The sequence below is a fragment of the Apteryx mantelli genome, chromosome 31 (genome assembly GCF_036417845.1).
Source record: "Apteryx mantelli isolate bAptMan1 chromosome 31, bAptMan1.hap1, whole genome shotgun sequence".
Classification (NCBI taxonomy): domain Eukaryota; kingdom Metazoa; phylum Chordata; class Aves; order Apterygiformes; family Apterygidae; genus Apteryx; species Apteryx mantelli.
This window is the reverse complement of record NC_090008.1, coordinates 3,616,550-3,640,325: the sequence shown is the minus strand read 5'-3', so window position 1 is coordinate 3,640,325 and position 23,776 is coordinate 3,616,550. Positions and strand designations below refer to the sequence as shown.

The following is a 23,776-nucleotide window of genomic DNA, read 5'->3' as shown; positions in this document are numbered from 1 at the left end:
AATAACAGCTGAAAGACTAAATGCTTCTGAAACACTACAACTATTTTAGCAATTCCTTCCCTTAAGCCAAGGGATTGTCAGAGAGAGCTGACAAACAACTTATAACTAACCATTTATTTAGTGAATTTAGCATTTTTTCCTGGACAAGAACTAGATAAATGCAGTCTGTTAATTTGCTTGCCACTTCAGACTGCTTGCTAAATATTTTGTGCAAACAAATTCTAATCTAACCTAACATTGCTCAGAAATGCTTTTCTCTAAGTATTCTTTTAAGCACTCTGCAGTTGTATTTAGATATTTCAAATGCATGATGGGCCATCTAAGTCATGTTTTGCTCTCCTCATTTGATGGGCTGACTTCTGCTAACTGCTTCAGAACAAAAATATATTTTTTTTTTAAACTCATGTTTAAATTATTTGACTCAACAAGGAACATATTATTGTTCAGTATCAAAATAACATTGTATTAAATCATTAGTACTCTTAGCTCGCATCTCATGCCACTGGGGAAGAACTGGGATCTACTGCACAACTTGGGATATGTCTATCATAAACACAGAATTAGAGTAAGGCCATGATCACTTTGTCCACATATGGAGGCTTTGGAACAACACTCAGACACAGCCTCGAGCAGAGAAGTTATAAAAGAGCAGCTAAAGATTAAAAGAACTGCATGCGAAAGGGGGCACCCAGGAACAGCATGGTGAAAATTTTACAAACTGCTCTTGAGATCAAACCTACGAAGCAAAATAGGACAGTATTAAAAAAAATACAAGAGTAGCAATGACTACTTTCATCTAGTCCTTCACAGTCTTGCTTCTAATAACCTGTTTGCAGTTTCTCTACAGCTCTTACTACTACGATACCCTGTGCTGCAGCTCAGACTCTTGTTAACACTTTTGGCAAGTGCAGGCCTGATTTTCGTATCCTGTATCAATCTAGAAATCAATCTCATTAAAGTATCATAACTAAGACTTGTAAACATACCTTAACAATGTAGAATACTTTTTATCAACACATCTGTATCTCTTGTGAGATGGCTGTAATATATCATTATATTTCTAGCAGCACAAAAAATGTGCGTGGCTCAACATATTTGTTTCTACCCCATACGTTTTAATGACTTCTGAGCTCCAGATTATGCTGAGATAAATTCTGATTTGGTTCCAAAAAATCTGATCAGATGGTTTATTTAGTCTGTTGTTTCACTTACTAAAGATTCCTCAAAAGCCTAGCTCCTCTACTCTAGGTACCATTAAGTGCTACATGTGACAGAGAACTGTTTTCTTCATAATCAAAACAAACATGGAACCATTAAACTACATGATACCTGTCCCACTTTAACTTTTCACTAAAAATAGATTACCTGATTTCATGTACAATATTGAATAAGGGCAGGTATTAAGCACAATATTTCAAATGCTCTTTTTATTTAGAGTCTTGGTGAGATTTTGTATAGTTCATTCTCAGCTGACATTACATAGAGAATGTCCTCATGTTCTGATCTACCATTTTCAAGTGTTTGCTCTATAATTCTTTCAAGGTGGATATAATGTGTAAATTCTTTATTTTCAACCTGTCAAGTGAGTGAAGAGTTAACAGGACTGAAAAAGTCTGCCAACTGATACGCTCAAGGCTGCAGACTAGAAGAGCTAACAGGGCTAAAGAACTCTGCCGCTTGACAAGGCCGAGGAATCTGCATGGACCTGCAGGGAGGGGAGAAGCAATATGGAGGTGTTGTGGTCTTGCCTCGCTAGCAGGGTCCTTCCAAGCAGACAAACAGTCCTGTTATTATGAAACTCGCACAAGTCAGCAAAAGCAGTGTTTGCCCAGAGCCCCAGCTGTATAAAAGGAGACTTGGGAGCTAAGAGAGTTTGAGCAGGGACGGGAACGTGACCTGACCATTCTCTCCGGCTGGACCGTGAGTATTCCCCCCCCTCCCCTTTTCCTGGGATGCTGGGTTAAGGGAACTCCTCGAGGTTGAGAGTCCTCTCACTAAGAGAGTGAACAAGAAAGCTTTCAAGTAGGGATAAGCAGTGCTTCCAATTACTAGAGCAGTAACTGACGGTTTTGGGCTATCCTTTCTGAATCAGTAATCGATGATTTCGGGCTATCCTTTCTAAATCAGTAATCAATGATTTCAGGTTATCCTTTCTAAATCAGTAATTGATGATTTCAGGCTATCCTTTCTAAATCAGTAATTGCATTATTTCAGGTTATCCTTTCTAAATTAGTAATCACATTATTTTAATGGATGTTACTAATCTAAGAGCTTGCGTGAGGAAGTAAACATAGTTTTTTATCACGTTACTGTCTCAGTTGTTACTATCTAACCTTCGTAGCGTGACAGTAAATTTGGCATAGTCGACAGGATAACGGCAGGATAACGGCAGGATAGGACACAACCTTTAGACTCTACGCTGGGTCCACCAACAATTATGCAGATTATGTCAATATAAGTGGAATGGAAATAATGGAAATAATAAACTGCAAACTCTCTAATGTATCTAATGTCCTAAATACTATGTATGCATAATATATAGGATTTTGGGGCCCTCATCTTGAGTTGAGGGTCCTTATATATTACCACAGTATAAATAATGACTTATTAGCCATTACAAACTGTATTGGGCATGTATCAAAAATTTCAAATAATTAGATATGAAATAGTTGCAGTCTCAGAAAGGATTTTTGTTCTTCATTGCCCCAGACAAGATGCAAACTGGCCATCTGTCAATTGTTCTGTCTATCTTATTACTGATGACTTTTTGAACTCAGTAATATGTTTACGGAATTAAGCAACCAAAAATTATGCGTTTTGTTTGTTTAAGTTGACCCACAATGGTATGAAGAACGAAACTTCTTCAGGAGCAGGGTCATGACCTTTAAATTGCGCTCATATTTTCATTATAGTTATATAACTTTAATACAAACAACATAATTTGACCCTCTCTCCAAAATGAGAATATGTGAACAAAAAAAAAAAAAAGCCATTGTCAAAGAATACAAGAAATAAGAATTCCTTGTTGTGTGTTTGGCTAAGTAGGCAGGTTGATACGAGGGCTTTGCCCTTTTAATGTTTATAAAACACTGCGTGGATTTAAATGAATGTTTACAAAATATGCAAAATCTTGCAAACCTCAGGCAAACATGTCATTGAGAATGTTGCTTTAGTAAAGACTATTGGATTTAGATCAGCAGTGTTATTTCTTTCTTCTCTTGATTGTGCAAACGGTAGTAAAGCAAAGGACAAAAGAAAAGAAATCCAAACAAATGCAACACAAAACAAAAACTGTAAAACAAAAAGCCCAGCAAAGCAGAGCAATGCACAGGAGACAGATTCAATCACCTCTGAAAAGGATGAGAGAGAAAAAGAACAGAGATGACAAGCAACAGTCAGGTCCTTCAACGGACAGCTGGAAAACCCTTCGAAGACTACAGAGATGAGGGCAGAATAAGACCCAGTACAGAATTATGGTTAGGAAACTACATTACAAGGCAATTGTGTTTGCAAAGTTGAGCACTGCTTAGTTAGTAAATGCTAGAATTAAGGATGTCAATATAAATTAAATTCAATCCTCTTTCGTACATGCACTATAAATCTTAATTTATGAAATAACAAGCAATAATTTTTTCATAAGATACTTACCTAATTCAATTCATGAGTAGTTAATACATTTTTAACTATTAATATTTAGCGCATTACCCCAAGCTTAGCAAAAAAAACCCATTTCAACAAAGCACAAAATGCAAAATTGTTAATTACTGTAGATGCACCTTGCTATACAAGTATTCTATGAACACTATTAAATTTACCTGTGCAACACCCATCGGTTAGCCTATTTGAAAGTTGCTGAATTGAGAGATGGGAAAATTACAGCTACCTTGGTCAAAAACAGTTACTAAATTTGAATGCCCATTTTTAAAAAAGTAAACGCATTTAGCCTATTCATAGCAACATATGCCACTCACTCACCCCTTTTGCAAATTTGGCTGCAAATGTTTCCTTCTGAGAACCCAAAAATGAAGACTACCTAATTACTGGCCAAATAGAAAACATGTAGTTTAAGCAACTCAACCCCAACCATTTCAGAGTCATTGGAGACACTAGAAATTATCTTTGAGAATTTGTAGAGGAAAAATTAGTTTCCATAAGACAGAAAAGAGTCAATCACAACCTACCTTCAAAAGGGGAAACTGGGAAACATAAAACATTCAGCTCCACTTCAATTCCTGGAAAGTTGTTCAATGAAACACCTGAAAAAATACCTTGGAGAGAAATGACATGACATTATCAAGAACAAATTGCAATACGCTAATTTCTTTCTATGATAAGAGAACACTTTGATGAAAAGGGAAAGAGCAATGGAGAACATGTATCTTGATAGAGTGAGAAGTCTAATGTTGTGCCACATAACTTTCTGCTAATTAATCTGTGACCATATAGCTTATATAAAACAACAGTAAGTTTGACATTAAAGTACTTAGAAAACTATATAATCAAAAATAGCTATGAAACGACTCACTGTCAAATTGGAAGGATGTTTGCACTGTAGTTCCGTAGAAGTCTACTACAGACCTATAGTTAGTAAGTACTTTCAATACTGCGTCAGATGATGAAATAGAGAATATGCACTTTAAATTTACAAACAATAACAAAGGAGGAGTATCCATTATTACCACGAGATTATGAAAATATTGAGAAATTTGGAAGGGAAGGGGTATTGTTTTCTGAAATAAAACCACTGTTGTCAGAATTAGCCTAGAAGCTAGAAATATCCCATGCATTTTAAATAAAGTTTTCAGAATATCTTTCTTAGTTTATTTATATGGATACGTGATCCCAATCTTATGTGAATTCAGAGGCAGAGTGAAAAGTGTGAGTGTGAAATTGTCTTAAAACAGTATGGAAGTGGGCCTCTATGCATCAGCTGATGTCAAGTTAGCAAAGTGATCATCTGCAACGCAAATGTTGATGGCCTTCAAATTTCACTGATATTCACAAATCATATTTTTGTTCTTCAGTTGTTACATAAAATACTATCTATATGGGAATTCAATTAGCAGAGTTAAAATAAGTATCTACACATGTAACAATAAATGACACTTGTGATACCTTTCAAATTTTATCACAAATCTTACAATAGAGATTTCTATTAAATCCTTAAATGCCACAATCATACTGTCTGAAGGAATTTCCATTTTTCCTTTTAAGAAGTAATATTCTAAGCCTTATGCTTATGGAGAGCTCATAGTTTGAGTGTGACCTGGATGAAAGCATAGAAATGAAAAACTGAAAAATCCTATATATTTATTATTTTTAAATCATTTCATAATATTCAAAGAAATTACATAATCTTTGAAAGTCTGGTTTTTTTAGTTCAAGGTTGCTAATAATGAAATGACAATAACCAGATGTTTAGTGAAACTGTAAAAGGAAATCTCAGCTGGGACTTGACAAGACAAACAAAACCAATGATTAAAAAGACAGACATTATTATAGCCACAACAGCTTCCTGCAGAGAAATATCTTGATCCTGGGCCAAATCCCAGAGTCCTGTAGGCCACAGGCCTTTAACTCTATTTTTATTAAGCCCTCCCTTGAGTGGGTTATTTCTGCAGTGGTAGGTTACTTGCCTGAGTAATTAGCTTGTACTTTGTGCATAATATTGTCATTCTTTCAGGACTAGTATTATTAGCTGTCAGTAAATATTGCCATGTCTTAGCAGCTTTTTAAAGAAAGGAATTATGCTCCTTATTAATACCTTTCTTGCTCAGTTAGGCTCTCTCAGGAATAAGGAAGAGAGATCTGTATGAGCAGAAGAATTGGACTCTAATGCTCTTTAGCGCCCATATTTCTTAGATCAAATGTTTGGTGCCTTTTAAAAAGAATTCCTAAGGTTTGATCTAAAACCTCAGTATTTACCCTTATTGCACAAATATGCATTCAAATAATAGCTTGTAATCATGATATACCTTCTTGGCAAATGGGATCCAAAACTTCAGTAAGAACTCTAAAGATATCCTTTGTTCATGGGTTCATTTGTTTTCAAAAGGGAATACATTTATAAATGCAACTCCAAATGCATACCTCCAACTTTAATCAATTCCCCTATGACCTCATATTGTAATAGCTCATTTAACTAAAAAAACCTAAAAAACAAAAAAAACCTTTGAAGAATCCTCAAAGAAGAAACAATATAAATTGTGCTCATTGCTTCTCTGCAACATGTTAAAACAGCCTGGCAGATTTTTACCCTAGAGATAGAAATTTAAGGGTTTTTAAAATGATTTTTAACAACCTTTTCAAAGACACAGAAATGGTAACTGACTCTTGCACATTTGGGAGCTATGTAGTTTAAGATGGCTTAAGTAAACCCTATTTACTCATTCCTACCCTTACTCTATCCACTAGGCTGTACAGAAACAACAGCGACCAAGGAAAAAAATGTTCTACAAATTTAGTTATCATAAAGAAATTTGGAAAGAAGGGAGAAATTTATAGCTATAAACTCAATAACTCTAGCTGAAAAAATTGTATGCTGTATTATACCTTGCAAATGTACATGAGTAATAATGTTTTTGAGAATTAAATTGAACATGGAACTAATTAATAGGTATCCTCAGGCATCACAGTGACCCATTTGTGCAAAATATTAAGGAAAAGCATTTAATGGAGGATTCCCCACATCCAGTCTTTTGAAGTAAAACAACACACTTGATTTCTGCTTCATGGATGCTTCCAGGGGAGGTTGGGAAAAGCATTTTAGGGAGAGCTGGAGACATTTATTTCAATGTTTGTTAGAAAAAAAAATAGCAAAGTTCAAAACTTTATATGTAAGTAAAACATAGAACATGTGGATGTTTTAAACTTTCAGATCTAAGGAATAATAATGAAACCTTAAATTTAAGTTTGAATTCAGTGGCATAAGTGAAACGGAAAGACAGTTCTGTAATCAAAAGGAAACAATGAAATGTCCTACACTTGAAGTGCTGACAAATGAATTGAAAAAATCAGAGAAAATTTGACTTAATTGTAGTAAGCTCGAGTGTTTTGGGCCTCCAGCATGCTTTCCTGCATAAGCATCTGTCTGCCTTCACATATCTGGCTCAGCTCATCTGCCATAAGAAAAAAAAGTCATATATATAATTTTGTTTTCATATTGTAAGTTCCATTCTCAACATTTGTTTCATTCAAACATATTCTAGTGGAAATTTCTGCTCTCTGGATATCTTTATTTGTTCTTTTGGCCAGCCCCACGCTGAACTTTTCTGAATATACTTAAAAATTGGAAAAAGTCTACATCTTATTCCACTTTCAGAGCTAAAGTACATCCTTGCAAAGAGTTTCTCAGTTATTCTAATATCATATATTGAAAACTTTTCACTTTTTGCTTTGACACCAAGTAGGCTGCACGTGGTTCTAATCTTAGACCGCTGGCAAAAGCCTTACATGGCAAATGTCCAAAACATTGGCAACCTGCAGAAGCAGAACACAAAATATTCTAATTTACTATTTTTGGAATATGTAATTTATCAATTGAGTTTTTGTGGGTCAATCAATCTTTTTACTAAACCTTAAATTACATTAGGAAAATGTGTAAGGATTATGTTGGGATCTACACCTGGACCTGCTTCACTGTCATACTTAGATTGGTTCATGCATGCTGATCTGAACACAGCTGATTTTTCTTGGGTGAATGAGCACCAAGGAAAATAGTTCTTTATTTTTCCACAGATACTTACTTTCTTTGCACTTCAAGACTTTTTTGTTTTCTTTTTGTTTTTCGTTGTAGATCATCAATGTAAACACCTGTAGTGCAGCAAATCTAGTAAAATTTCCAAGATGCATGTACAGTTGCTATTTATTAGATGAAATGCAAATGTTTACTTATATACTGCAAAAAAAAAAGTAACTAATAATTTTTTCATAAATAAAAAGGAACTTTCTTTTTGGAGCAAGAATACCAGATTCCTGTCTTGCTATCCTAGTGAATTTATGCATTTCAATAGCAACTGAAAAAATCTCATTTTATTGTACTCCCCCAAATAGAGAACTTTCCTTCTGTTCCACTTGTAAATGAAAAAAAAAAAGAAAAATAACTCACCACTTCTGATGTGATTTAAAACAGCTACATTCTGTCATTAATTTAATTTGAATTTGGCATCTGCAGTACACAGACTGCATAAAGACAAAACCACCCTGGTCAATTTTTTTTTTCACTTTAGGTATAAGAAATATTGCCTTTACATGGAAGAAATCAAATTTGGGAAATTCGAGATGAGTGAGTGATAGTATTTTCATTGGTGAACACAAATGTTATTCATCAGTCAGGACTGTAAAACTTCAGCAGTAAATCTTTGTTGTTATTGATATCTGAATTCTGGTTACAAACTTTAACTTTCTCCATCACTAGCAATGCCAGTATTAGTGGCTGTTTTCCTTTTCATTCAATGAAAAAAATCACTTTTCATGCATAGCTTCTCTCTCCAGATGATATTTTTGGAAAAAGACAGTGAAAGCTGCTAGTATTATATTAAATAATTAAATAATGCTTCATCCAAGGCAGAGACTCCAAAGTGCAATCAGGAATACAAATGCATAACTACTGATAATAATATTTGTTATTATTATCAGTGACATAACCACAGAAGAGAATGTGGCCCTTCACATTGCATATATATATGATCTACAGATGACACACAGACAGTCAAATGAAAACACTTCCCTCCAGCATGAGGTGAAGTAGCTTGGTGTACTGTGTAAACGGAAGGAAGAATGACTGGTAACTCATGAAGATCATCAGAAGAAAATTAATGTGCTTGTTTAATGAACCGCAGAATAATAAATCACATTCTAGCAACACATGGATATCACAACAAGGGGGCTCATTTGGGAAATATACTACTTACCAAATTCCTAAATAGTTTTTTTTTAAGAATGAATAAGGTAACATTTCAAGGATGTTGAAAACAGGTTAACAGAATTCTAAAATCTATACATGTATTTTTGTTAAATACATTAACTATTAATAATAACCATGCATTATCTGGTTAAAACCATTATATGGTTTTAACCATATTCTCTTCAATATTCAGTCTTTAATGTATGCAGTTAAAAGCTGTATGTCCTAGCATTACTAAATTATTCAAAATAATATGTTTATTATTAAGGATATAAACCATTTAAATTTATGTTAGAGAGAAATGTAGTCCCTGATTATACCTGTTTGCTTGACAGCCCAGGACACTTACATGGCACTGATCCAGCATGGTACTTAAGCAAATGCATAATTTTAAGCATTTATATAGTTGCTTTGATTATATTTGGATTGTTTACATACTTAAAGTTAGGCATGGGTTTAAGTATCCACTTAAGCAAAGCCTTTACATCTATGTGGACAGCTCCTACGGTTGGTCTGTATTGCCACGTCAGTTCTGACTTCTATGCAATCTCTACAGAAGCTCTAGAGAAGTTTATCCAGTTTAGACCTTTGTCTCTCCCTTGAAGCTGTCACTGAAGGATGAAATCAGTGCCAACTTTTGATGTAATTATGAGTTTTATAGAAGGGCTATGACGCTATTTATCTCTACTTTCTATCAAAAAGGCCTCAAAATTTTTGGACCCTGGACATCTCTCTAACCACTGAAAGTATCTTCTGCAGATGGTTGTTTTGAGACACAGCCACTAATAAGTGTTACTGGCCATGCTCCAGAGTCGAATCCCAGCAATGTCACTGGCCACTGAACATGTCACCATTTATGGCCGATGGGTTTCAGCCCTGTAACCACACCAACAGTTCTCCCCATCTTCTCCAAGACAGCTACTAAGCTGGCTTGACTCTTGGCCACACTGGTAACCACCCAAAAAACACTGTGCACTGATGGTTAAGACTTTCAGTCCTAATTATAACATCAACCACCTGGTTATCACTGCATCTACAGTGAGTCCTCACCATATGGCCAACCAAAGGCCAGTAACTACGGCACCCAGCGGGTCTGAGAGCCGCTATGGAAGGCAAAAGCACCAAAGGGAGATGCCAGACCACCCTCCGAGGCCAACACCCGCTACAGGGGGGCGACTTCAGCCAGACCCGCCTGTGCCACGGCCGAGCACCCCACGATCCGGCAGCCCCGGGTGACCCTGAGGCGCTGGGCGTGCAAGCCAGGCCTCGAGGCCGCCCCAGGCAGCCCCGTCGACGGCCACTGAGGCGAGGCGTCGCCGGCGGAGCAGGGCGCGCCACGCTGGCCTCGGGGTAGAGCCTCGGCGCGGGGGAGGCCGGGCCTCGAGGCGCCCGGCGCGGCGGCTCCCCCGGGGCCGGGGCGGGGGGCGCTGCGGCCGCGCCGGCCCCTCAGCAGCCGCCGCCGAGGCGTTGGGGGGGGGTGGGAGGGAGGCGGACGAGCCCGCCCCGCCGCCTTTGCGCCTCACGCAAACTTTGCCAAGGCCAGGCTAGGTTGCGCCGGCCGCCCGGTGACGTCACCTCGTCGCGCGCCAATCCGCCCGCCGCCCCGGAGCCCAAGAGGAAATGACGTCACCATATCCCTCCGCCGGCCAGGTCCCCTTTTTTTGTGTGTGTGTGTGTATGTGTGTGTATGTGTGTGTGTGTGTCCGTGGGTGCTTTCTTGTGTGTATCAGCCCGCAGGGCTCTTTTTTTTTCCTTCTGACGGAGCAGGGGGGGGAGAAAAGCGGGGAGCCGCCCCCTTCGGAAAAAAAATATATATATTTACAAGAGAAAAATTAATAATCCTCCTCAGCATCATCATAATAGAGGTTCCCGTGGGGAGGGGGGGTTGGGAAGCTCATGCCACCTGCCCTCCCCTGCCGGTCGCTTCGCCTTGAAAGCGGTGCCGTGCGGGGGGGCGTGTGTGTGTCACTTTAAGAGCGTGTGCGAGCAGCCTCGGCTGAGGAGGAGGCGGCGGCGGGAGAAAGAGGGAGCGAGCGAGGAAGGTGAGTTGGCGCCAGTCCGTTATATGGGGGCGGGGGTGGCGGGCTCCGCCAGGCTGCGGGGGAGCGGCGGGGCGGGGGGGGGTGGCGGGAGGAGGGGAGGGGGCCGAGCGCGCGCGGGGCTGTTGGTGACCGTTGGAACCGGTTCGAACCGCCCGGGTCTGGGGGAGGGGGGGGGGGCTACTGGGGGGGGGGCGGCGGCGGCGGCGGTTGGGGCCAGCGCGCGCCGTACACAAAGCGGCCGCGAGACGCTGGCGGCGGGGAGGAGGGAGCGCCAGCGCCGCGGCGGCGGCGGGAGGGAGGGCTCGGGGCTCCCGAGGCGGGGGAGGGGGAGGAGCCGCCGCGGCTCCCACTGGGCGGTGGAATGCCGCCGCGCCGCCGCTCGCCCGCACGGGCTGTGGGGAGGCGGAGTGATCCGCGCCTCCCCCCCCCCCCCCGCACGCTCCTGGGGGGGGAGGCGGTGAAGCGGCCCTGGCAGCTCCTTCCGCCCCCCCCCCCGCCCCGCAAACAAAACACCTCGGCGCTGAGCGGTGCCCTCCGCAGGCTCACGCAGGGTTGCCATCCTCCCTCCCGGGGGAGGGGATGGCTGCATCTTCCCTTACTTACCTTCCCCCCCCCCACCCCCCCCCTTTTCCCATGGCTGGTCCTGGGTGGGCGGCCATGTTGGGCACAGGGATTATTTTTCTCTCTCTTTCTTAGCAGCCACAATAAAACTGAGGATGGATTTTGCTTTCCTTCTCCAGAGAAATGTCCTTTCTGCCCTTCTTAAGGGAAGTTAACAGCGAGGATAGTCTCTGTCCACTTCTTTGGAGGGTGAGAGAATCCCCTTTTGGCCTGCCTGTTCTCCACCTTCAGAGAGTGATTCTCCCTCTTTACGTTACCTTCCTGACTGAGGCTGAGGGGATCTGGGTTCACCTGCCTGATAACCCTCTCTGCAGCAAGTGACTGCTCGGGAACAGGGACTGCTTGACTTGCCACCCACCTGTCCCTTCAGTGTCCTCTTTGCTCTCCTCAGAACAAGACAGGTGCCACCACATTAGTGTTGGACCCTGTTCCCACAGTCATGTCTTCTTTAGACTGTTAGTTACTTCTTCCCCTTGTCCCCAGTGCTCAGTGGAAAAGGCTCTTCCCAAGCACATCAGCTTCTAAGTGTGTAGAGAGGGGAAATTTTTTGTTGTTGTTGTTAGACTGCAGGCCCTTGTACTGTGCTTGCTTGCTGTCCCTCATGCCATTATACTGAAAAGAAATCTTGGATTCTTTGCTGCCCTTGACCAGCACTTTTTCGCTGGCCAGCAGCATGCCCTGATCTACCTGTTTGCCTGGCCCGTTGCTAGGCCATAGTGACACAGTTTGGTGTGCTGGGTCAGGAAGTCAGTTCAGTGGGCTTCCCTTCTCCCTTTTGAGAAAGACTTTTTTCACTGAAAGACTGTATGGAAAACACCCCATAGCTGCTTCCTCAGGCTACTGGTATTAAAAATTAGATGTTTGGTACCATCAATGCATTTCCTTCCTTTTGCCTAGCCCTTACCATGGTCCTGCTCTTCCTAGTATCTGGGAAACCTAGACTGCTGTCATTAGAGCATCCTTGCTTCTTCCCCTTATCTATGCTGTGACATAAAGCATGTATGGAGATGTGGGAGAGACATGAATCCTGCTGCCCAAAACCCTTGCAGAAAACACGCAATACATGACAACACGCACCACTTTATTTTTATTAACTTGGCAGCAGTTGCAGCTGTCACCAGGACATGCCAAATGGGGCACAAGTGAGTGATCAGAAGTGAGGGTAGAGGAAGGGGGAATCTTCCTTCTTTTAGGAAATACTTTGCAAGGATATACAAATTATGCATCATCCCTTCCCTAGACTTCAGTGTATACAATCTAGTAGCTTGAGGTTGTTACAGATGTTAAATTTTATCTTTGAATGTAAGGTCTAGCTTACTGTATACACATCTTTTATATTGTAGAATTATTAACATACATAAGATTGACCAGTGGATCTACCCACCCAAAGAACTTCCTCTCCCTTGCTACTTTAAGCTCTAGCTATGGGTAGGGTTCTGCAAGTGTTACTTATGGTTGGTCTTGTGCTTATGGATATATATGGTTACATTGTTAGTATGCGTGATACCCACAGCTGCTTAGATACTGTCAGAGAAGCTACAACTGTCTTCATGCAAGTAGAGCCTGTGTCCAGATTGAAATTAGTAGAGTGCTATATACTGACTGCTCACAAAAGAGCCAGTCGCACAAGCATTGCTACAGGCACGCTCTTGGACTCTAGAAGCACAGACTTGGAGTTTATGGGTAGTCCCAAGTTCACAAAAGATGCCAAAGTGTTCGGCCAGTTTGTAGAGACAAATATCAGAAAGCAGTATGTTTTTTGTTGTTCTGCAGTTCAAACTTTACGGTAGATAATAATCATGATAATTAGGTGTGTAATAATAATACACTTTAATTAGTAGGTATTGCACACTTCAAAGCCTTTAATAAGACATAAGACTTCAGATGATAGTATCCATAGAAAATTTAATGTGCCTTTTAAAATAATTTCAGTAGCTAGCAAAGTCAAGTCAACCACATCAGTCAACAAAAATAAATTTACCTTGGCCTGAAGGATGTAACTGTTCATCTCTGGCATTCAACTTGCACGGTTCTTTTTACCTGCCCTCTTCTGTCAGAGGTGTTGCTATTGATGAATAGCCATATAAACAATAATGAAATCACCATCCAATATGTATTTTCATCGGTCAGATTATATCAGTTTTAGACTGTGCCAGTTAGTCATTAAAGCCACTGAATAGCATTATCCTTTTTTTCAAAGAAGGGATTGCAGCATGTCTTGACAGCAGAAACCTTCACATAGGATTAATTTGCATTCACATGTAGTGTAACATCATCAGGCTTCTTAGTTCTTAAAAAGTTAAGGTACCTTCCTTGCCTTTAAGTGCATATAATCAAAACTAAGTGAGAAAATAAGAAACAAGACAGCAGTTCTGTTAGCTTGCACATTCATGAAAGGAAGACATAATAGAAGCTGGCATTCTGAAGGTGATTTATATATTAACTTCTGTCTTAAAGAGTGCAGGGAAACATCTCCGTAAGCTTGTTTGTATGTCTTTGAAAAAAAATTTTTCAATTTTATTTTTTTTAATTTTCTTTTCTGGACCCTCCTTGGGAGAGGGAATGGGGGATGATTTCTAGCAAGTGGGCAAGAAAGTTTAAGGGTCAATTAATTCTTAATATAGATTTTTCACACTGATGTTTTTCTTTAGTGAATTTTGGGAAAAGGGTTGATATCTTGATAGCATTATGACCATGCTACAATGACATCTTCAACAGCTAATCTATACTGGATCAGGAAAATAGGTTGTCTACAACTTATTTCTACCTTCTTGTTGCAGCATAGGGCAGCTACATTCTCTGTGTTTGAATAGAGTCAGTAAAATGCAATTTGTGTTGGGTATATTTCCCTCTTTCCCTATAATCCCCAACCCACAATATTTTCTGTCTAGGAGCTGTTGCAAAGTTTCCCTGTGCCTCTATATTGCAAAGGACTTGTATTTTGTTCTCTGGCTTCTTCATGCCAGCTCTGTCCAAAATTGGTATAAAGCATTGGTGAAAAAGGTCCGTTAACTTTAGTGGAAGCTTTGCATGAGGAGTCACCCCGGTGCTAAAATTGAAATTAGTCAGCTACAGACTTTTGGAAATGTAAGTTCCATCTTTGAAGTTAGAGTTCATAAACTGTGTTCCTGGCCTACCTTTATTTCTTCAATTTTCATTTAGTCCTTCATGACTAATTGTCAACTGTGAGTGGGTTCCCCATGGAGTCAATTGGGACTTTTGTCTTAAAAAAAAAACAAAAACAAACAAACAAACAAAAAAACCTATCATATTAATGTGATGTGCTAATACTTAGATTGATTCTAACTGCATGTTTGCTTGTTTTTTACATTGCAAATTCCCATGAAGATGCATATTCTTTTTTTGAAGCTGTATTTGTGAATAAAGCTTTAATTTAAATTAGGATTTGTGAAGGATTGATGGTATCTGTTGATTAGAATGACTTAATTTGCAACCTGGTCAGTGTGTGATAGAGTATAAATGTTTTTGCATGTTGAGTTCATACCTATCTTATAAAAAGGCAATATAACTAACTGAAGTCTAGACTAGGGAGCTAGAGATAGGAGTTAAGGTTCCTGGGTCCTTCACTGCTCTAATAAAGCTTTCTGTATTTGATCTGAGCAAGACACTTAGATTATTCCTTCTGTCTTTCTATTAGTGAACTGGCTATATTCATACCTCTGCAGGTAACATGGTGTGGTAGGAAGAAAGTTGTGAAATTCTGGGATAACAGTCTCTCTCTCTCTCCTGTTTTTTCTGTCTTTAAACAAAATTCATCTTTTTGTTTATCAAGTCACCTGCATAATGGAGTACATACTTATTTCTGACCTGCTATTATGTCCTTAATACTGTATTGCTTATGATTTCACCCAGTAGGCAGAAATTGGGCCACCAGCAGTGCCCTGACAAGTACTGATTTATTTATATTTTTTTAATTAAAAGCCTTAGAAAGTGAAGCTTAAACAGCAAGAATAGCGCATCCCATCATGTGAATTTTGAAGAACACTGTGAACGACTCATTAATCTGAAGTCCCTTTTTAAAAGAAGTGTGTGTGTGTGTATATAAGCACACACAGCATATGTATGTCATAACTTGTTTGCTTTGTGTCAAATAATATCAAGCTGTGAATGAAACCGTAAATATATAACCACACATCTTTTAGAGATCACTTCAATGAGGCACAGCTGCCTTACTCTGCAGCTGTCATGTAAAAGCTGCTATCCACAGGTGCTTTAGATAATAGAAAACATTTGGGACCTGACACTTACATCACTGTAAGTCAGTGAATTTATCGAGTTAAAATTTGCATTATGAAAACTGAATCCTTTGCTTGCCACCTCATTTAGGTGGAGACCCTGGATTAAATACGTATTTTGTTTATTGACATGTTTTTGAAGATTGGAAGTACCAGTAATGTTTTAACCAGGGTAAAATGTTTTATCCTTTCTAGCTGTTTCGTCATTTTCTCTTGAGACAATAATGGCAGTCTGTAGGGATTATATCTGTCTAACTACATGAAAGTTGTTCATTGGTAAATAAATACAATTGGATCTTAGACCAGATTCCAGAATTCAGTTGAAATTATAAGGGAGTCAGGTAGGTTTTTTTGCAGTGATGCATAGGAGGAAAGAAACAGATTTCTCCATTTCTCATAAGTTGATCTGTCTGGTTGTATGCAAAAAAAAAAAAGTTCTCCCCAGTAATGGTAATCGCTTTGATCAGAACATGTTATCAAATGGCCAGCCTTTTAATACAAGAGTTTAATGACTGTTGACTTTTTTCCCTCTATGCGTAACAAAGAGCATAAAGCGCATCAGCTGACAGGAGGAAAAAAAAAAAAAAAGGTTTCTATCTTGCAGTTCTGCCAGTTATCTGTATATAGCTAAAATATATTGGCTCGCTCCCTGAAGGTCTTCTCCCATTTTCAGCTAGAGGGGGAAGAAAACACCTTTCAGTCTGAAAGGCTTTATTTCTTGTGGTATATCTAGAACAATTTGTAATTTGGGGGGAATTTTTTAGCATCCATATTTTCAACCAAGCATCTGACAGCTATGTGCTGAAAAGCTAAATGTAGAGTATTTATCATTGGGATTAATCATTTTATTGAGCAAAGGCTTCTTGCATACAAAAATATTCAAGATCAAAGCTTTGAAAAACAAAGCTGTTACATTACAGAAGAGAGAAGACATTTTCTTAGTTCAGTTGATATGAACAGATGAAATGCTATGCGCATAATGCAAGTTAGTGTCAAAAGAAGCTTGTAACTACAATCTCTTTAGCATTTTGTCTTTGCGTCTCTTGAATAATTATGAGGTGTTGAATAATATATTTTTACAATGTGTGCAAAGACTTCCTCTGTAGTTTTAACCTTTCTACATAGACATATGTGTATGCTTTAATTAATAGATCAGGTTATTTATCCTAACTATTTATAGACTGTCCATCACTATAGTATTAAGGCACTGTTACTTGTTTGGCATGAAGTAATATGATGCCAGACAAATAGTTACTGTTGTAAGCGTCACCATTCTTTTGCCAGCTAAGAGAAGCTTTGTCCTAGAAGCTTTACATAGATTTTTTTTTTTTTTTTCTGGATGTTTCTGTGAGGGATGACTATTGAAAAGTAGGAATATGTAGTTATGGATCAGTTCTGATGGTCATCCGTTCAAGATCTTCATCTGAGTTCTTGATTGTTTTTGATAAGGTCATGTAATTATAAAAAAAGTTTGTACTAACAGGCAGAGAAAATAATATTTAAGGCTCTTTGATTCTTTCTTTTCCCTGCTAAGCAGATCTCTAGCATGAACTTATATTTCAGAGCCTTATTTCTTGGAATCTGTTGTCATATCATGTCATCCAGATTTTTTTTTTTTAATACAATATTTGAATTTGTGTTAATTAAGTGAACGAGAGCTGGGCATTTTGAGTTTTATTTCTGACTAATCCACCCACTTCCAGCAGAATCTTGGGCATGTTGTTTAATTTCACTGAACTCAATTTCCCGCCTTTAAGATGAGGGTAATAACATTCTTAACATACTGCAGGTTTTATGTAAATAAATAAGCTAGTCACAGAATCACAGAATGGTTGAGGTTGGAAGGGACCTCTGGAGATCATCTAGTCCAATCCCCCTGCTCAAGCGGGGTCAGCTAGAGCACGTTGCACAGGATCGCGTCCAGGTGTGTTTTGAATATTTCCAGAGAAGGAGACTCCACAGCCTCTCTGGGCAACCTGTTCCAGTGCTCTGTCACCCTCACAGTGAAGAAGTTTTTCCTCATGTTCAGATGGAACTTCCCGTGTTTCAGTTTGTGCCCATCGCCTCGCGTCCTGTCTCTCAGCACCACTGAAAAGAGTCTGGCTCCATCCTCTTGACACCCTCCCTTCAGATACTTGTACACACTGATAAGATTCCCCCCTCAGCCTTCTCTTCTCTAGGCTGAACAGGCCCAGCTCTCTCAGTCTTTCCTCATAAGAGAGATGCTCCAGTCCCCTAATCATCTTTGTAGCCCTTCACTGGACTTGCTCCAGTAGTGCCACATCCCTCTTGTCCTGGGGAGCCCAGAACTGGATGCAGTACTCCAGATGTGGCCTCACCAGGGTTGAAATGTAATGTCTTTGAAGCATGCAGGTAATATAGAATGAGTGCTATGAATTTTTTTTTTTTTTTTAATAGAAACAGAATTAGTGACATACCTCAGAAAAATAATTCATAAATGTGCTCCTTCTCCATGTAAGTGATGATGGTGGAGGTTTCTCATTCATAGCTTCTTGCTTAGATTTATGAAAGCACTGGTCTAATTCATTTAATGGAGTATTGAAGCCTAATGTAATACACTTGGTTAATTATATATTAGAATTATTAGTATACAAAACCCCCACAAATTATTGTAATATAATTTTATTTGACAAGTAAGAGACTTAACTTTTTTTTTTTTTTAATCAATTGGCTATTTTTTTCCCCCTTATCAGTGACAAGGAATTTTCTTTACTAAACAGAGCAGTTTTAGGCAGATGTTTGTGTGAAAAGTTCAACGGACACATTTAAACAATTACTGCTTTATACAGCATTCATGAGCAGGAGTTTGGATATGTTTGGTTGGGATAATTTGGCCTAAGTGTTATATTCATTAGTAATGTTTTGTAGATTCAGCAAGATGAAAGGAGTTATCCATTAGGAGTATTTAACTGTTTTTACTGGTGTAAACTTCAGTGGCAACAACTTAAGTATACTCTGCTGTTTTGTAGTAGTACCCGGTAATACCAATTCAGTTCATGAATGTGCACAGTACTGTAGAAAAATGGAGTCAGAAGGCTCCTCCAAGAAGTCATTTAATCTATGTTGCTTCCCCAGTATTACATGTACCATTTCTTACAGTTCTGTCTGTTTTCAGAGGCATCCAGAGGTGGAAATTCCATGAGTTTCCTGGGAAGTCTGTTGCAGTTCTTTATTCCTAGAAGCTTTTTTTGATGTCTAGCTTGGAATCTTCTGTTCTTCAATTTGAGCCCTTGATTTCTTGTTTCTATTACAGATGTGGAGAACAGATCATTTCTTTCCACTTTGCAGCAGTTTTTTATGTATCTGAAGATGATTATTATGCTTCAGTAATCTCTTCTGTAGATTAAACAACTCCAGGTCATTTCATCTTTTCTTGAAGATCACATTTTCTAAACTTGATTATTTTTGTAGCTCTCTTCTGGACTCTCTGCTTGGTCTGTGTCTGTCTTAGTGTTATGCTCGAGGCAGTGTTATGGCATAGAAAGCATATTCTCATCATTAAAAATGAGGAACCATTAAATGTCTCTTTGTTTGCTGACAACTCAGTACTGGATGCCACAGGCCAACATGACAAGCTGGAGCTGTTACTGGCCTTCCTGTCACTTAAATTTTTTTTTCCAACTCATAATGAATGCTGTGAAAGGGTGATAAGAGCAAAGCAAAGACAGCCGTGGAGATGTGCTTGTACCCCTCAATAGAATAGCAGAGCAGAGAGCTAGGGAGACAGCTGGAAGAAGGAAGGTCATCTAAAAACCCTGAAAAAAGAGTGCTTTGGGGGTTAAAAGTTGGCTGAAAAGGACTTGGAGCACTGAGTAAAGAAATCATCTTTGTTGCACCCATGTTCAGAGAAACAGGATTCTTTTTACTTTCCTTGTAAATTAACAGGATTGCAGCAGAGAGATTTCTCTACCGAGGGTTTCTCCTGCCACCTGAAGGAGCCCACAAGTACCCTCAATTTAAGTAAACTCTTCAGGTCCAAAAAAAGAAAAGAGTAGAAGAGCTGGTTTTGATAGAAGTTATTTGAGAGTTGGGTTGGGCCTTGTTTTTTTTGTTTGTTTGTTTGTTTGTTTAAGGCCTACATAAGGGAAGGGCAAATCCAGTTCCATAGAGATCACCAGTGAAATTGTACATAAATGTTTTCAAGGCAGAATCTTAAATGATACAGTAAATATAAAAACAAAAAATTGTGAGGCATGGGGGTAGCTATATTAAACATATAGTTCAAATTGGTAGTATGTGAATAGATGCAAACCAGTTTAGTAAAAGGAACTACTGATTTATATCTTAAGAAGTTCGTAGAAGTAATTGCAGTACTAGTCGTTCAGAATTGCATGCAGAATGAGATGAATGACCTTTGCTATTTTATTAATAGGAATGCTGAGGGAAGTGGGGAACAGAAGAAGGTCAACTATTGAACATAAGTGGTGCGATGGGCTTCCTTTAAATACCATTCTTAAATATTTGTTTTAAGAATAATATAATGTTTCAAAATTATAATTGGAAAATGAGAATTATGTGTATTTGTATAATCAAGCATAAATGAGTTTTTGTTAGTAAAATATCATAATGCTACTACAGCATAACAGTGTAAGTTCTGCAAATCCTTTTTAGCCAAACAAAGCACAGAAAAATGGCAGTGTAAGAGATTGTGTTTGTTTCTGAAGGGAGCACAAAGAACTGCATATGTTGCTTAAAAAATTACTAGCTATTTTGGATTTAGCAAACAGTAACAAGTATTTAGGATTCTTACTGTTTTTAAACTTTCCTGGCTGAGGCAATTACTTTAGATCAGCATTTGTCAGAATTTTGTTTTGGCTTATGTTGGATTGCAGGAAATTCATGATGAGCATGGTTTTGTGTTTTACAGGTATTGTGGCACAACAGCCAAATGAAAATTGAAGATTGCATTTGCACAAAGTGGTAGCACGCAGTCTTAGCAGCCACTCTTGTAAATCCAGCTTTAGACTGATTTACAAACCGAAGTTTATAGCAGGCTCAGCTTTTGTTTGGCCACAATTATGGTTGTGTTAGGATAAGAAGGGAAGGCACAGCTTAATGATATAAGATTTTTTTTATTTAATTGCTCTGTGATTACTTAATCCAGTTTACATTTTAAAACTATTTGTATTTAAGTTTTTCAACAGTTTAAAGTTATTCTGTGTTTAAGCCTTCTGGTCAGCACTGTTTTCTGTGGCTATTGAAAACACAGATTGTCTGAAAATGAGTTGGATTATTTTCTTGCTTGTCCTTTATTATGAGCTGTTTATTTTGGCCAGTTTGTTTCGGAACATTTCTCATCAGATTTTATGGCTGTCAAATGGTAGTAGAGATGACAAAATGCAATCATAACAGTCTCTTCTGCCACCAAAATGTAATCAAGAAGAGCAAAATCCCTCCTAGACATGTTAATTCCTATTCACTTGGAATACAGAACTTGTTCAGCTCTCAGTCCTTTCTAGTGATTTTGTAGTAGTTGGAAAGAATCATTCTTTTTTGCTATAACCCATATGGGAAATGAGGAAATTCAGGTTCTGTAGTGTCTTGATTATAATCCCTAGTTTCTTTAAAAAAAGCAGTTGAGCTTTTGGAACTACCAGTGTTAGTTAAAGACTCCTAAGTGTATTATTAAGCAGAATTAAAATTTTGCATAAGCATCATTTAGAATCAAAGTTTAGAAACAGCCAAATCCTGTTTAAATGAAGCAATACAAAACTAGTTCAGTAAGAAAGCTTCTTTCAGTTTACTTGGCTTGATGGCTTGAAAGTTGTCCAAGTGTGATTGGAAATGTGTGTTTATTGATTAGATATCAGTATAATATTGATGAAAGCTTTTTGGAGACCTTTGATAATTCTCCTACCCTCTGAGAAGAGGTGTCCTGTAGGACACTTGACACTAGAGAAAATTGTTCATTGTGACAGGGCTATGGGAATGTACAGGAGATGAAATATATGTGAGTTTGATTAGAGGAGGAGCCTGAGCTTAGCCAAGGACTGCCTGCACATTTGCACGCACATTTTTTACTCATCTAAGCTTGAATTTTCAATCTCTGTTTGTCATATGCATGTTGGCAATAGTCCTAGAATATTCCAAACCAAAGATCGAGCAGAAACGTAATTCTTCATTCTTTCAGCCTGATTTTATTTGTTTAAAGGTAATGGGTTATGGGGCAGTGACTTCTGATTTCAGGCTGTTAGGTTTGGCTTTATCAGGAGAGGCATAAAGACTGAAATTTTAAGGCAAAAACAAGGGTTTGCAGGAGGAAACTTCACAGATTTCTTTCTGCAAAGGAAACACAACTGATTAAATTAGAATGTGGATTCAGCTCTATAACCTGAGGAATAAATAGGAACTGGAAAATACACAGCTCAAATTTTTTCTTTGGAATATTGGGAAATACAAACATTGTAAGTAGTGCTGGAATTACAATTATTTTTATAATGAGAGTTTTTTTGCCTGACAAAACAGTTTTTTCCAGTAAAAGGTTTTTCTTCTTTTCCCTTTACAGAATGGCGGATACAGACCTTTTTATGGAATGTGAGGAGGAGGAGCTGGAACCATGGCAGAAAATCAGTGATGTGATTGAAGATTCTGTTGTTGAGGATTATAATTCGGTTGATAAAACTGCTACGGGTAATTAAGTATTTTAGTCTAGAATTATTCAAGTTATGGGTGTTATATTTAAGGGAAACTGCAGTGATTGCTTATATCCTATCCAGTAAGTAATCTTATTTGAAACAACAAAAAAAAAAAACTGTTAATGAATAATTTAACAAATTTCGATCTCTGTATTTGCGATCAGAGCTTTTCTTGTGCTGGGTAGAGCTGATGTTGTGGCGATACTGCTGTAGGCTAGCTGTCCTTCTAAAAAGTAGTCTGGGAGGTGGGAAATGGAGCTCTTTCTCTGTATGTGAGAAGTAAGATTTTTGTAGGTGTTAGCAAGGATGTCCTATTAAAAAATGAGGCGGGAACTTTGGTTAACAGGTACTTATGTTATACAGCCAAAGTAGTAGTTCCTTAAAAATACAGGATTTATAATGCACATAAAAGAAAAACAGCATAATACTTTTTGTTTTACAAAGTACTTTAATGCGTATCGACGTTCAGTGGTGACGAACAGTTTGATTCTTCCAGCAGTTCTGAAATGAAGGAGGAAGTCAGGTATTTGATGAATTGTGTTTCCCCTAACTTAGCTTACGTAGTCAAACCAGTGAGATTACAACTAGTTTATTGTTACTTCTTTAACCTATGATTTGGTGTCATGAGTTTTAGCTGATATTTTTGACCATTTTCTGCAAATTGAAAGATGTGCAACTTTGATGTTCAGAGTTTGTATTTAATGTGTAGATCAGCGTATCTTATCCACTGGCTTTTTTATGAGAAATTTGGACTCATAAAAGGAAATAATTTGTAGATCGGAGGCTTTTTGTTTTTCAGATAATATTTAATCATTCTGTGTGTAATGGAACCCCTAACTAAGGAAGGACATAAAAATGGTATTTTTTGACTGTTGGTTTCAGTTGGTATCAACACAATGAGTTGGGCCATTGGGCATATACCTATGTTATACAAATCAAAACTTCAGCATGAGCATTTAAAATTCAGGAGTAAATGAAACATGACTGTATTCAGAAAAAAATTTATTCACTATCCCTTTGATTCTTCCCTTTGTTTCTACTTGAGTCTGGTGTGTGGGAAAAAGAATTCTTATCCTAGTTACATGTGTGGATGAAGTAGACTGGCATGTTTAATAAATTAGGCTTTTGTTTAGCCATTTGAATTGCGTTTTCTTGGCTATTTGGTCAAGATCAAGCAAAGCATCAGCTTAATATTTGGAATAGAAAAGGGACTATGTCTTGTTATAGGCCCAGGGATAACACTAGTGATTCATTCTCTCTCTTGTGTTTCTGATGGCGGCTATCCTAAATTTCAAT

General features: G+C 38.5%; 1 protein-coding gene across 5 annotated transcripts in view; it reads left to right on the top strand.

Moving 5' to 3' along the window:
* The first annotated feature begins 10,566 nt into the window (after nucleotides 1-10,566).
* Nucleotides 10,567-23,776, top strand: part of POGZ (pogo transposable element derived with ZNF domain) — a 39,620-nt gene continuing 26,410 nt past the window's right edge. For 3 of the 5 annotated variants that reach the window (XM_067313221.1, XM_067313220.1, XM_067313217.1), the window contains exons 1-2: nucleotides 10,567-10,947; nucleotides 22,351-22,475. In XM_067313221.1, the coding sequence (XP_067169322.1) occupies nucleotides 22,352-22,475 (124 nt within the window). In that variant the 5' untranslated portion in view covers nucleotides 10,567-10,947; nucleotide 22,351. Of the gene's footprint in view, nucleotides 10,948-11,735; nucleotides 11,758-22,228; nucleotides 22,250-22,350; nucleotides 22,476-23,776 lie in introns of those variants that run through there. The other 2 variants (XM_067313218.1, XM_067313219.1) reach the window with 2 other exon arrangements.